At 38.1% G+C, this 15,226-nt stretch overlaps 1 protein-coding gene across 1 annotated transcript; it reads left to right on the top strand.

The window, feature by feature from the left end:
* The first annotated feature begins 17 nt into the window (after positions 1–17).
* On the top strand, positions 18–8,812 carry LOC104073776 (transcription factor COE2-like). The gene is made up of 6 exons (XM_009573675.1): positions 18–43; positions 219–375; positions 1,366–1,429; positions 1,717–1,772; positions 2,153–2,226; positions 8,740–8,812. Exons 1-6 carry the CDS (start codon positions 18–20, stop codon positions 8,810–8,812), a joined length of 450 nt encoding a protein of 149 aa, XP_009571970.1.
* Positions 8,813–15,226: the final 6,414 nt, after the last annotated feature.

Here is a 15,226-nt window from a genome sequence, read left to right as displayed (position 1 = left end):
CTGCCGTGCCCGCGGCCATGGGAAAGCGCCAGGGTCGGAATCGGTGATGACAAGTGACTGTTCGTAACCTAGTGTGGCACTCGCACAAGGTGGACGATTCCCGGCTTTTCCCTGAATGTATTCTGCCTTTTCTGTTGTTGTTTTGCTGTTACTACTGCACAATCTGGTAATGTCTTTGTCTCTCCCCCCACACCCTATCCCGTATGTTTCCTCCACAGCGGAGTAGCTTTGTCCAGAGCTCACTTTGAAAAGCAGCCACCCTCCAACTTGAGGAAATCCAATTTCTTTCACTTTGTTCTGGCTCTCTACGACAGACAGGGGCAGCCCGTGGAAATAGAGAGGACAGCTTTTGTGGACTTTGTAGAAAATGATAAAGTAAGGCTTGTTATCTTTCTTCTTCCTCTTTTCCTCTCCAAATTTGATCTTTTCTTCTCCCTCGTTGAGCTGCTAACTTTTAATATCTGTTGTCCCTAACAAAATACCACCAGCTCTTGGTCAAGGGTTCAGGTGCTTTGGTAGAGCTGTTGCCCTCTCTGTGCTGCTGTAGTTAAAAGGCTTGCAAGCCTCTGCTGTATCGGGAATACAATGGGAATTTCATACACCCACTAAAAAGAGAGTAAAAAATTTCATGGGGGAGAAATGCGCTTTTTTTTTTTTTGGTACCTACCAGATCTGCCAAGTTTTATTAGTACACTAACAGAAGTGGAATCTGACCTGTAATATGTCATATTATCTGTTGAGCTTGATTATATGTATTTCTTAAGACTTCAAAGTCAATGGCAGGACTTGAAAAGCATTTGCTTTTGGATTCGAAATCCATGTGTTGGCCACTTCACATTGTTTTTACAATTATTTTCTTAGTTATGGACAAGAATTTTTTAATTATGAAGAACGCTCATAAATAATTATCTTCTAGGAAATTACAGTAAAAAAAACATGCAAGAAACATCCCTGTAACACAACCTTAAGGAAATAAATATCAATAATGATTTAAAATAACACCATTGCAAAGTAATGAACACATTAAAACCAAAACCCACTGAGCTTTCCCACTATCAATCTGCATGATATTAACGGACTTGAAATGTACAAATTCGTCTCAGTATATTGCCTTGAAAAAGTTGAGAGCATAATAGCAAATAAGAGAGGAAAAGAAGTTCTTGAACTCCTACAGGAAAAGATGTCAGCAGTATTTTGTAGTTTGTCCTGGGTCATTCGGAAGGTTAATATATCCCAATCAGTGGATTCACCTCTCAGAATTTTAATGAACTTTGTTGTCACTTCCATCATGATTATCAGCTTTTGCATTTTAAATGTGCCAAGTGTAAGTTCTGGAATAATTCTTTTTTTAATTCTCTCTTTCAGGAGCAAGGCAATGAAAAGACGAACAACGGCACGCATTACAAACTGCAACTCCTTTATAGCAATGGTGAGTCCCCTTTCCAGTCACCTTCTGTAGGTTGTACAGTGAGGCAAGGTTTGTAGGTGCTGTCACTATGATTTCTAAAATACACAGAAATTCCTGTGCATGATGCCCCTTCAGTGTAGGGATGTACTCTGAAGCTCACCTGGTGTGGATGGTCTTGGGATGCACACTGGAGGAAACAAAACTAAATGGTCTTTCCGAGGATGTTTAATAAGGCACTGGATGAAACTAAATGTTTTTGGAAAGATGCATGTAACAGCATTATTTATTTCTCTTCAATCTCGCTCTAGGTGTCAGAACTGAACAGGATCTGTATGTTAGACTCATCGATTCAGTCACTAAGCAGGTGAGCATAGCTAATATGTGCCGTGCTATCCTGTCCCGCCTGATCCTTCCTTTTTTCTTAACATTGCCCTGCATGTTTTTTCTTCTCTGGTTCATTTTTGTCTCTTGTTCATCTGTATTGCAGACCTTATTTTTGAGGGCAATTGAAAAGTGATGCTCTTAAGTCTATTTTTTTTCCTCTATGGATTGTAGGTTTTTATCCACTTCCTATCAATATTTTTGAATAAGCTGCTTTCCCTGCTCGTAAAGGCTTTGGGGGAAGGTATTTATATGCAAGTGATGGTGAGCAATGGTAAAAAGCCTTCACCTCAGATCTGAATATTATGACAAATAAGTAACCCCCTGACGCTACTGGCTTACCCCTTTTCTTAATTTTTGTAGCCCATAACTTACGAAGGACAGAACAAGAATCCCGAAATGTGCAGAGTTTTGCTTACCCATGAAGTCATGTGCAGGTAAGATGACTTTATTGACCACATATCATTTGTGAAGTTTGTTTCCATAGATGCCAAAATGTCCTTTCCAATGAAGTTGTAGGTTGAAAGAGTTTGATTTTGTTTGTTCGTTTGTTTTGGTGTTGAGTCAGAGAGATTCTTTGTGTAGGAAGACTTTCTTTTTTACATGTGGATAATATTTGATTTGGGTTCAATACAGATATTTGGGGTTTTTTTGTTTTGGTTTGGTTTTTCACTGCGAGAGATTTAGCAACCCCAGGTCCATAGTCTGAGCTGTGCTTTTTTGTTTAAACTAGGCCTTTGTATGTGTTGTTTAAATCGAGACATTTCATATGCTTATTTTTTACAAAAATCCTGTTCACCTTTTGAGAACGAGCAGTTTAACTTATAGATTTTTACCTGGAAACTAAAAGCCATTCTTCATGTTATTTCCTCTGGTGAAATATTTTAATTTTCTTAATTAAATTATCATTATTAATGTTCTTTAATTTTGCTTCGTTCTACCCCAACCAAAAAGAAACCACTCAAACCAAAACACAAATTCTTCTTTTCTATACCATGTAAAGCAATATTTAGGGGAATTCCACCTTTTAATTAAAAAAGACACTATTTTTAGCATGTAAAATTATAAAGTAGAGGGTAAAAAGAGTTGAGGATGTTTTTAATAACATTTGTATAAGTCTGAAGTTACATGTACCTTATGTATGTACATCATGCTTCCATGGTAACATTACTTTTCCTGTTCTCATGTAATTAATTTTTTTTCAATACATATAACAATGCAAACAGTCAATGTTCTTATATTAAAATGTGTTAAATTGTGTACAGAATGTTCTTTCATAAAATAAAGGCAAAACTAGTCTTGACCTGTATTAAACACAGTTTGTGATTTATTGTATTAGTGGGAGGGGGTTAAGCTGTTGGACTGAACGTTGCTGCTTTTAATGTTGCAGTTTGCTACTTGGTTTTTTTTTTTTTAAAGTAGGCTTTTGAGTTAATATAGTAGCAAGAGCAGCTTATTTGGACAGAGTTCTTGTCAAGGGAAAGTCTCAGTTTCGGTACTTAACAATTATGTCAACTATTCCATTACTTTTAAAATATAATAAGAATCAAGTAAATGTATAGTGTTTATCTGTTGTGCTTTGCTCTCATTAATTAAGAAAATGAGCATTGTACTTTTGACCAACATTCACATACGTATGCGCAAACACAGCATATATCATGTATGAGAGATGTATACGGTGCGCTTTACGAGGACCTGTAGATGTAGTAGCAAAGATCAAAGGTATATATGTTACTTTCTGGCACATCTAGAACTTGCGTACATATTTAAATATACATATGCTATCCATATTGTTGAAAGTCTTCACTGTACCTAGGTGAACATGAGAGAAGAAAAATCTTTGAACTGCTAGGCAGTTGGGTCCTGGATTGCGATAACAAAATAACAGTTAGCATACTTCATCTTTCTCCACTCTTCCTGTATAGAGTGCAGTTCTGTTTTAGAAGTTAAAATATTTCAGCAAAGACCAGCACCTTCCCATCCAAATATACTTCTTTAAAATAAAATTAATTTGGCTTTTTCCCCTGCTTCCTCTCCATGCCTTTATAGTATCAAATACTCTGTTCAACTGTTATATACCTGGCCTCCACTGATGCCTATAAACATATTCCGTGCTTGATTTAAGGTAGTGTTCTACAAATGTAAACCATTATTCTGATTATACCGAACTCTCCTGCTTGATAGATTAGTGAAGGAAGAATTACAACTCGGGGACGTCCTTTCCGTGTAAAACACAGATTAGTGAATGAAATCAAAAGCACTCTGTAACCTAATCAAGACATTTGATTTTAAATGTTGTGTTTTTCTAAAGTATCTCTGAACAGGATGCTGCGTCTTCTGAAGAGGCATTACATATATCACTTTGAATAATGCCAAGGGAATGGATCCAACTCTAGTTAAACTTGACATTTTATTTTATTTCTTTTAAGTGCAATAATCAAATCTTCCTCATTGTGTGCTGCTTAAGTGGCAGCATCAATTTTTAAAGCCCCTAGTTTAGTTTGCATTAGTAACAGTATATAAAAATTTAATGCACTGTACCCACTCTGCTGTCCAAATTGATGCCTACTGTTTTTAAAAAGAAGGGTCTGCCTGTCTTTCTGCTCCTCTTCTTCCAATCCTCGCTAGTTGAAGGTAGGCTTTTTTTTGGTGGTTTTTTTTTTTATGTAATCACACACGCAGATATTTTTGCTGTATAGAGGCAAGCGCATCTGAAACTCCGCATCTTCCACTCAGACAGTGACAGATGCATGCTTAGCAGGAAAGTTGTCTAAATATTGATACGGCTACAACAATCTGTCATACCAATTGAAAGTTAAACTCTCAACTCTCAATAATTAGTGCTTTCAGTGAGAGGCTCTATTTATTTATTTGCAGATCTGAAATTTTTTCATTTGGGTTATTACGGCCTAATGGGAACTGTTCCTGTTAGGTGGGTCTGTCTTAAATACACAGTCTTTCCCCCCAGTGGTTGGAAATCAAGGTAAACAGTCTCCTCTCCTGGAATAACTTTTTTCTCTTCTTCTTTTTCTTCCAATTATCGACTAAGAGGAAACTAGTTGTTATGCTGCTGCCAGCAACCCCCTACGCCCTCAATGCTCAGAGGGTTAAAAGGTGGTATAATTTGAACAGAAGTAGTCTCAGGGCCTACAGCTGGCTAATAACAGAGTTGTATTGAGTGCAAGCAAGCCCCACAGCTGTGACTTTCGCCACAAGGCTCAGACTAGACAGGAGCTCTAATCAGCTGGGCCAGGCGGCCACTGGGGCCTGTGTCTTTATCGGCCAGATGGTGTGAATTTAGACACTTTTGTTATGCAATTGCAGGGAGGAGTTGGGGAGAAGAAAACAAAACAAAGGCCACCATGCTGTGAGCTTATTTGAGTTTGAAATTAGAGACAGATTTTTTTTTTTTTTTTTTTTTGGTGGGGGGGTGAGGGGAGGGAAGTTGAGGGCTGAATTTTAAAACCATTTTAGTCAAGTGTGAGGAGGGAAAGGATGCAAGTTTGCCTTTGACATGAGCCTTCTGGAGTACTCAGTTTGTAGATCTGGTATTGTCTGTGGTAGCTTTTTGTTTTCTGTGTTTGTTTTTATTTTTTTTCAGGACTGTTCATAATGTAAACCATTATTTTTCCCATGTAGATCTAGTTAGAGGGGGAAGTATAATAAGAAAAGGTGTAGAAAATAGAAGTCTTAGGTCTTGATATTCTTGTTTTAAGCAAATGAGCATCTCTAAAGGTATGTTCCTAGCACAGTGTTGTAGCAGAAGTGTAAATATTGGTGAAGTCATACCAATAATTTGCTGTAAGAGAATATTGTAGGGTTGATCCTGGACCACCAGAGTTTGGGATTTTTGCCACTGGCTTAAATTGGAACACGTCAATTCTGTTACAGACAGCACTTGTAAAACAAACCCAGTGGAAATGTTAGTGCTTGGATACTGTGATGAAATACTTGGAAACAGGGATTTAAAGATTTGAGAGGTACTTTAGCTAAAATGCTGGGCTGAAACATCCTCAGTCTTTAAAAGCACTCTGATTTACGTGTGAACTAGTCATTCACTGGACGTGAGTAACTGTTTTCCCTAATAAAGACATTTTTTCATGTATGTTTGGGCTCAAAAAATATTACAGTCAAAGGAAAAAAAAATCTAGCACTCTAACAAAAATCTGTTACCCAAGTGTGATCAGAATGTAGATATTTGTAAAATATTTGGAGAACTTTAGCTGTAAGCCACAGTATTAGAAGGAAAATTTTTAAGTATTACAAAGGTAAAGTTCCTGACTGTGATAATTGTGCAAACTAAAATAAAACAAGATGTGCTTATTTCAGAACCCAGCCATGTTGTACTCCAATCTCGCATAATTCATTCCAAAACACTTACTATGCCAAGAAATGGCAACCTCTCTGGGAAGAGTATATGAGCTGATGAGATGTGGTGGAGGTACTGCTAGTGTATTCTGCTTGAACGTTACTGTGTTGTAGTGCAATCAGAAATATCTTTTATGACCACTGCATAAGTTGCACAACTAAAGGATATGTCATTTAGTATTATTGCAAAGAGAGAAAATGACTGCAGTTTCAGCTAGATGTAAAAAAAAAAACAACCCAACAACAAAACACTACAAAACTATTTTAAAAATTGAGTTCCTTGTGTTGTTTTATTATAGCGGCATATAAACCAGCAAGGCATTTATTCACAGTGTTATTTCCAATGCATTGTTATATTAGACATGCCAGAAGTACATGCCAAATTTATATTTTTCTGAGTGAGGGTTTTCTGCTTTTTTGTGGTTTTATTTTTTTTTCTTTAGAAAATATCTCACATCTTGGCTTTTAGTACAAAAATATGCAATTCTTTATAAACAATCATTAGGCAGTGAAATGCATAAAAGATGCACTTAAAACAAAGTTGGGAGAAGGAGGGAGTGGGGATATTCTTAGCTAGTGTGAATTACCACAGCTCCACTGAAGTCGATGGAGCTATGACAATTTACAGCAGCTAGAGGGTCTGCCCCAGGGATTTTTAAATATTTAGTGTATCCTTTTATTTTAAAAGGACTAGCATCGATGAATAAGTGCAGGTTTGAGGCAAAGGGAATGTAGAAATGTTGAAACAGTTAGAGCTGCTATTCAAATAGATCTGCTAGTTGTATCTTATCTTGCTGGGCAATTTCAACTTGCAAACGGGAAGTTCCTGGCACACACTGTAACTTAAGGAGAAAATGCATGCATTTGAAATTGTTCATATCTGAAAGAGGTTTTTTGTCTAAATGCTTATTTTAGGTATTTATAACTGAATACTAGGCATTTCAAGGAAAAAAGCTATTCTTTCATATTTTGTACTGCTGTCGGTGAATTCAAGCGTTTTGTTTAATTTTTTTTTAATTCCTGTGCTTGGAATTGCTCCCCAGTTGGAAAACCATGGGATTCAGGCTGACTTGAGAATTTTGCAAATGTATTCAGCACCTATTGTATCACTGTACAAAAAACTAAACCGTTTCTTGATTCCGTATGTGTAAATTTGAACAACCTCAGCAGAATGTGAAAAACGTAATTTGAAAAGGCATTTGTGTAACTTAAGGCAGAATCCGATCTGGTAACTTCTGAGGCATCTGGGACTTCTGATATAGTCTACTTAAAGTTTTGGATGCTTCCATCCTCGCCCTCCCATGTTAGCTTTGGTTGGAACGAACTATCTGAGCATCAAGACAGCTTAAATCTTCTAACCGACTTCCATGTTGCTACAAATTTTTAAAATTGAGAATTTCAGAGCAAGGACTGTTTTTAAAGTCTGTTAAGCTTTTGATACTCAGCTGGTGTATAGGCAAGGAGCATCACCCATGTCAACGAGTATATCAGTGGAAATCAAATAATGACCTTGTTTGTTGTTTATTATTATTATTATTAAAAATGGGAAAAGGAAATGCAGTAGTTCTTTCCTGAAGAAAGTTTAATTCACTGGGAGTGAAGAACATAAAATAATTCCTGAGTGTAGGTTGCATTCTTCTGTACCATCTCTTGATATATCTGTGTATGTATGTATATATCCATGCGTGTGCACTCACACACACACACACAGAGTCGTCTTTGTGTACATGTGCATGCACACATGCATAGATGTGGACATAACACGGATATCATTCCGCAATACAAACTTTACTGCAAGCTCCTGAGGGTGACAGCATTATCTTGCATTTTCTTACCAAGTCAGATAAATATATTTATTTCATGTTGTGAGCTCGTCGGAGAGAGTTCTAATTTCTATACAATCATGTTGGTGGTGACACGGTATAAAATGTGTGTAAATACATGCTTAATCTTGAGGGCTTACCGTCACTGAAACAATTGCAAAAGGATTTACAGATGAAATGCCAACCTGAAAAAATATCTCTACAGATCCTTAGTAGGATCTAAGTATGTTCAGTTTCTTTTTTTTCATTGGTGCCTCTATAGTGTTGAAGTTTTCTGTGGCCATATGAAACTTAGGGGTTACTAGGTATTTAATAATCAACAAATCGGTTAATAGAATATAACAAATCAGTAGGTTGCTTATAGTCCGTTCTAACACCTTCTTTTGATGGACTTTTAACCATACGTAACACATAATACTCATGCCTGTAATGTCATTATGACATCTGTTAATCATTTATTAAGCCTTTATAAATAGCACCTTAGTCTAAAGTGTGACCATATTGCTGTTCATTTTTGGCTGGGAATTTCAAAAAAGACTACGGGGAGCCAAGTGCCAAACTCCAGCTGGAATCAACCAGGATTTGGGCACCCGGTTCCCTTAGTTCTTCTCCCTTCCGGAGAGCCTAGCCAGAATTTTCTCTGTCACTCTTCTAGGCATATATTGAGTCCTGAAGGTTTGCATACAAGATTTTTAGCTGATTGTTTGGCTATCAACTGTCCCAGTAATTCTTTAATTTTGGTTTTCTTTCTCTCTCTAGTCGGTGCTGTGAGAAGAAAAGTTGCGGCAACAGAAATGAGACTCCGTCTGACCCCGTGATCATTGACAGGTAGGAAACGAATCCTCATTTTCCCACAAAAGCAATGCCAAATTGTTGTGTGTGCTTTGAGGCAGCTGAGGGTCTTTACTGATGGTTATCTGTCAGTGTCTGCCATTTGGGGATGTCTGTGCTTCATGATTCTTTAGAAGAATGCCAGCCTAAGAGTTGGTTAGCTTTAGTCCATCTGGGCTTACCTTGACAAAATTGTTGATGTTTATTTTTTAAATTAAGTTCTCTGTGTATCATTTTCATTGTGACCAAATATTCCATATATGTATCTGGAATATTTTCTATTCACCAGGGGTATGATCCGACTGGGTTGCTGTGACACATAAAACTTTGAGCAACCTGGCAGCTTCAATAATATTCTTTAACAAAATAACAATATTTTTGTAGAAATGTGGGGAGGAAGGAAGGGGTAAAGGCAGAAGTAAACATGTTAGGCAGGATTAAAACTGACGTTTTGGGGATTGTGAGCAATTTTATGTAGAACAGCAGCTTCATATATTACTTAGTTCCAGATCCAGGTCTAGGTTCTGCTTGCCATTTTCTAGGTAAATGACATAAATGGGGAGAGTAGCAGTTTGTTAAATCATGAACTGGCACATTAAAAATTGTGGGTATTTGTGGAAGCTTAGAAGACTAGCCTGTGGAACTCACTGACTCGAAGTGTTGTTTGAGATCTGGAGTTCAGCAAGATTCAAAAAGGAGAAATAAGACGACAGCTGTTTCAAAAAGAAGTACACAACCAAGATCTCCAGGAGGAGAACAGTAAATAAGGAAAAGTTAAAAAACCCCCCCCCCCCCCCCGATTATATAATAGTAACTGTTTCAAGAGTTTCTTTTCCCTGAAGCAGCTCGTACAAGGGGCCTGTGGAGAGCTGATACTGAAGTGGATTGATTGTGGATTCAGTTTTTATGTCTGTATGTGTCTGGCATGTTCTATCTACATTTTAATAAGCATTATTTGTTGTAGTATTTCTTGTGAATTTTGTTTTGGTATTGAGAATGGTCAAGCTGGTTCGAATAAAAGATCTACAATTATTTCCTTAATTTTTTCATCACAGAGTTAATCTAAATAATTTTGGAACTTTGATGATGTGATGGGGTTCTTCCACTCCCTTTACCCCAGGGTTTTCCCTTTTAATTTTGTACTTACAAGTTGTGGTTGGGGCCAAAGTTGGAAATTCCAGCAAACTGGGCTGTTTGTGTGGGTGTGAGGGGCAGTTTCCTGACTTGAAGCAGAAGTTTTAGATATGCCATCTTGACCTTTTCTATGAAATTTCTAGCTTATTTTTGGCTGTCTTGATGTTTGGTATGAATCTGCATTTGGGAACTTTCCAATCTGAAGTCTGAATTTTCTGAAACTTGTCTGACTGCTGGAGAAGCATCATGATGTAAGGCAGTGTATTAGCCTATGAGTTAAGACTACGAAGGGGGTAGTTCCTACCACTAACTGCATTTGTCATCTTGAGCAAGCTGCCCATTCTCATGCAAAATGAAGATTCTGAGGTTTCTATGTGGATTTGAGATCTGTTGATGTAAAATGCAATGGAAGTGAAACTATTAGAAAGAATAAAGTTACTCTTTTTAACAACTGTGTGTAAAAAGTGCACCGCAAGTCGTCTGTGTGGTCCATGAGTCCTAAGCTTTCCTAACTTGCTCTAAGCCTAGAACTTTTATTCGTAACTCCCCTGCTAACAGCAATAGGCATTCTGCCTATAGGTGTTCTGTTCGCATGGAAGTATCCTCTAGGTTCAGTCTGGCAGTTTCTTGTTTAGTGTCAGTTCTTCCCTTTCATCTCTGTGTGTGCGTGTCTCAAAATTGCAAGTGAAATCTGGAGTTCAGTAGGGGTCATAATAAGGTAGATGAGAGAAATAAGGGGTACAGCCTGATAAGGCTGTTTTCACTTGGTTTTAAAGGCAGTCACTAAATCAGATTTAGGCCACAGAGGAAAGAAATGGTTACAAATCTGCACTGCTGTCTGGAGGTGGCATGGTTTAGTGACCAGTGTGGAGAATAGAAGCTAAACTCGGAGCTAAATCTTTTTTCTTGTTCTACCTCTAATCAGTATTGCAGCATCTAGCAAATGAGTCCCTCTTCTGTGCAGTTATTTTTGTCCCACCATTTTACCTAGTTAAACAATGCTTAAGGAGTGAGGGATAATCCTGTGTACTACATCTTAATCAACACATGTAATGCAAATATAATAACAAAGTTATGCTGTACATGTCTGTGCACAGAGGAATTCATTGTCTATCCTGTCATCCTCAGACATTTCCACAGCAGTAACTACAGCTACTTAGGAGTTTAACTGAACAGTCCGTTCTCCCAAGTTACATTCAGTGGGGCTAATCTTTCTGTCTTTCAAACAAGCAGAAAACTCTGCTGGAGAGTCATGTGTGTTCTGAACTAGCTTGGGAATCTGGGCAGCAGTGTTCTTATTTATTTAGGGGGTCTTTATATGGCTTCTTTAGAAGAAAACATCTATGCTTAAGAACTTGGTAGCAAGTGGAATATAATTTCTGAAATGCAGCTTGCAACTGTCTGCAATCATGCAGGCCAATAAATATGGTAAGATTTTCAGTTCAGTGTTGGCTTCATGGTGGGTTTTTTCTTAGTTTAAAATGAACTACAAGTTTTCTTAAAAAAAAAATTGAAATGAAAGTGTTTTTTCATTGTTTGAAAGGGTAGGTAAATGTAAAAATTTGTCATGTAACAATGCAGGTGTTACATTCTAGCATGTCTCTAGAGAAGTAGAAAAAAAAAGTAAAACGGAGACAGAATGAATTACAAAAATACATTTGTGTTATGCAGAGCCATGTCTAAACAGTGCATGCAAAATGGAATGGGACCAGAGCTCTCCATTTAGAATAGAAGGAAAATGGAGGCCGGAGAACAACTTTGTTGTCTGAAGGTGCTAGGTTGTCCCTTTGAGCCTAGGTTAATTAATATGCATTCCTCCTGCTGCAAGAGTGTGTGAGAAAATTGTGGCTGGCACTCAGGAGGTGCCATCTGCATTGTAACTCCAGCTGTGTGTGTGGACCTACATGGTTAAAACATGGTTTGATTGTACAGCATAGAAAAGACCCATCATCTTCAAAGCTGTAGTAGGTAACTGTCATATGGTGTGAGAGCAGAGATGGAACCCAGTTTTAGGTTGAGCTGGGTATAGCTTAGGTTTAGCAAGTTCTGTGTTTGATTTGCAACTCCCACAAAGGCAGCAGCCTACTCAAAACCAAAGGATTTGGGAGGGCACCATGTTACTAATCTCTAAGCTGCTTTACTGTACAAGCAGCCCGTGCATGGCAAGCAGGTTCCCTCAACAGCAAAGGAGCTGCAAGGTAGAGGGGTTTAGAGTCCAAGATGAAGCAAGCTCTGTATGGTATTCAAAGGTATACTCCTATCATGAGTGGGCACAAGTTAAATGAACTACTTTGGGTACCTCTAAGGGTAGTGAAGAAGCAAGGGGAGGCATTGCTACCGGGTAGAGATATACACTGATGTCTGTGCTACTGCAACTTCATTGTTTATTGTTTTTCTTTTTTGGCTGAGCTAACTAAGTGGCTGCATCTGGTATGCCTGTCTGTGCTATGATTGCACACTTCTGACCACGCTACAGATGCATCCTACAAACCTCACGAGAGTCATGAAGCATTCAAATTGGTTGAGGTTATAACCTGCCATCCAATGTTGCACTGAACTAAACATGCACCAAATTTAGCTGAGTTCAGGGACTACATTATAAGTTGCTGCAAATGAACGTAACTCCATCATCAGTACAGTGTTTTCCCCTTTATTTGTCTCTTTCTGCTTCCTTGTTTTTTATGCTTCTGGAGACTGATGCTTAGTTGTTGGTTTACCTGTTTATTGCAGTAGGGAGGCCCACTTCATTGATGTTTGCCAAATCATGGAAACTTGTATCCCTGTTGAAAAAGGAAGAAATAGTTCAGTGGGAAAAAAATGTCAGCCATGTTGTTGTTGTTGGGTTTTTTCTTCTTCTTGAATGAATTCCAAAAGTTCTTATGCTGAATAAAACATTTCTGCTGTGACCTTTGCTCTGGGGACTAGATTTAGATTCTAAGAACCTTGCAGTTATTTTTCCATTCACTCTTGGAAACTAGCACTTTTCTATATGAAAGGGAGCTTCTTCACTGAAATTTACTGTGTACCCTCTTCCACCGACAAAGATCTGTAGGATACCTTAGAGTATTTAGGTTCCTGCAACGTTCAGAGTCAGAATTCCAGTGTAACTCGGATCAGAATCTGACTTCAGAATGCTGCCTCTGTTTTAACAGCAATGATACAGGTCAAATCCTGCAATGCTGCTGTTGCAGGCATCAAAAAGCAGAAACAGACATAATTCCACTGGAGCATAGGACTGAAAGGACCACCTGAACATGTATGGGAGATTACATGATAGATGTTTAGTCCAGAAGCATTTGCAAAATATGCAAGTTTTTTAGACAACACGAGCCACGGTCATCTCTCAAAATGTTAGAGCAAGCTTTAACTTTGCCTACAAGATCAAAATTCATCAGAACTAAATTGGTTCTAGCGTGTTCCCATAGTGGATCATAGCACTGGCAGATTCCCAGTGATCTTAATTTCTATTTATCCTGTCTTCCTGCTTAGTTTTTGAAGCTAGTACCTATGGAATTGGTAGGTTTATGAGACTTCAGAAATGTAAATGTAAATGTTTTTGTTTCTTTTTCTCATGGCTGGAGTGGTGGTTCTTAATGTTCCTTGTAGTTCCTGGAAATTAGAGTGTGAACTTTGCATACTAACATTTCCTTCTGTGTTGAAATCGTAGACAGGGATATGAAGTGGATGGGTTGGGGTGGCTTTCAGATAGAAGCGTGGAAGTTTGTTCTTTTGAAGATGATACTTCCCAAATGCAAGCTGTATTTTGTCACGCCTATATTATAATTACTTAGTTTGCTACCTTTCCCACCCCAGTTACGCAAATAAAAAGAAACTTGGTCTTATGGTGAAGAGGTCATGCATACTGCAAATGAATTTAATTCCTCATCTTACTGCAGATTTTCTCCTCTCATTTTAGGCGAGTTGTATAGTTTTGGATATAAATTCCCCATCCATCAAGCGGGAATGTTTTGTTTTTTTTTTTTAATTCTTTGAGTTTCTAAAGGATTTAAGCTCTTTAGAGCAGGTTATATTGTGCACTTGTTATTCTTAGTGCTTTACCTAGTTTACTAAAGCTGTGATCTAATTGAAGCCTCCAGGATACTGGGAGAACTGGATGACTTTTTTGGTTGAATAGTTTATTTGCTTTTTTTTTCCTTCTTCTTCTTCTAATAAGAGATAAACAGTCAAAAGAAACTTACATGTAATTCAAATGAAACATCTTCAATTAAACGATGCAATGCAACTGGGATGGGACAGACTTTTTTGTTAGTACAGGGGAAATTACTTGGAACACGACTGCAAAATGTGAGCATAAGCTCTGTGCTGTGTGTAGCCTGCTGTCTATATGGTTTTACTTTGTGAGGCTCTTGAGTCCCCTGGTGTCTTTGAGCTGATGGAATGAGGTCATTTAGCTCAGATGCTTTAAGAATCTGAGATCCTGGGTTCAATTCCTCCTACTGTTAACCTAAACTCTTCCTAATTGTCCTGTGAAGAATCTAATGTGTTTTGTTACCACCTTTTATTTATTGCAATTGTTACTGGGGCAGTGGCTGTAGTGATGAATGGGATTTGAGTGAACTGCTGGGTTGCGTGGAATATTACCATGCACTAACCAGTGGGTGGAGGCGTGGGGCCAGATCTGCAGCTGGGTCAGCAGTGCTACATTGACTTGCACCAGCTGAGCATTTGGCACAGTGGTGAACTACAATATTGGTCAGCTGACACATGCTGTAAACATTTAGGCTTTTATTATTATTATTATTGTTTTTAAAGAAAAAAAAACAAAGCATGAAGACAGCTGGCACACTTGTTAGCATCTCTATAAGAAGTAGAAGAGACTGGATTACATTCTTGTGCCATTGGGGTCCATCCCTTCAATGCAGAAATGGGGTGGCACAGGTAGAGATTTTCTTCCCTGCTGATACTCATGCCCTACCTGCTGTATAGATAAACAGAGGACCAAACTCTCCCACGTTGGCTGGCTGGCACATTTCACAAGCACTAAAACTCACTTTAGGAAAGACAGCTGTTGCCAGGCTTAAACATTCTGACTATGCTGCTATAGTGTCCATGCTGTGTGTTAAAAGTGCTCTGTGTGAGATGTCCACACTAATAGGACTGGGCTTTATGTCTTCTTGTGTTCTCCCCCCACCCCAATTCTCTCTCCCTAAAAAAGGCAAAAGGGCATATGGATTATCTTTCATTTTGAAGGATCTGGCTTGAAATAAGTGCAGACTTCTGGCTATCCTGTTTTTTGGGGTTTTTTTTTTTGTTTTTTTTT

This window comes from Fulmarus glacialis, unplaced genomic scaffold (genome assembly GCF_000690835.1).
Source record: "Fulmarus glacialis isolate BGI_N327 unplaced genomic scaffold, ASM69083v1 scaffold46532, whole genome shotgun sequence".
Taxonomy (NCBI): Eukaryota; Metazoa; Chordata; class Aves; order Procellariiformes; family Procellariidae; genus Fulmarus; species Fulmarus glacialis.
Note: the sequence above shows the minus strand (reverse complement) of the source record. Positions and strands in the feature narration are given on the sequence as shown.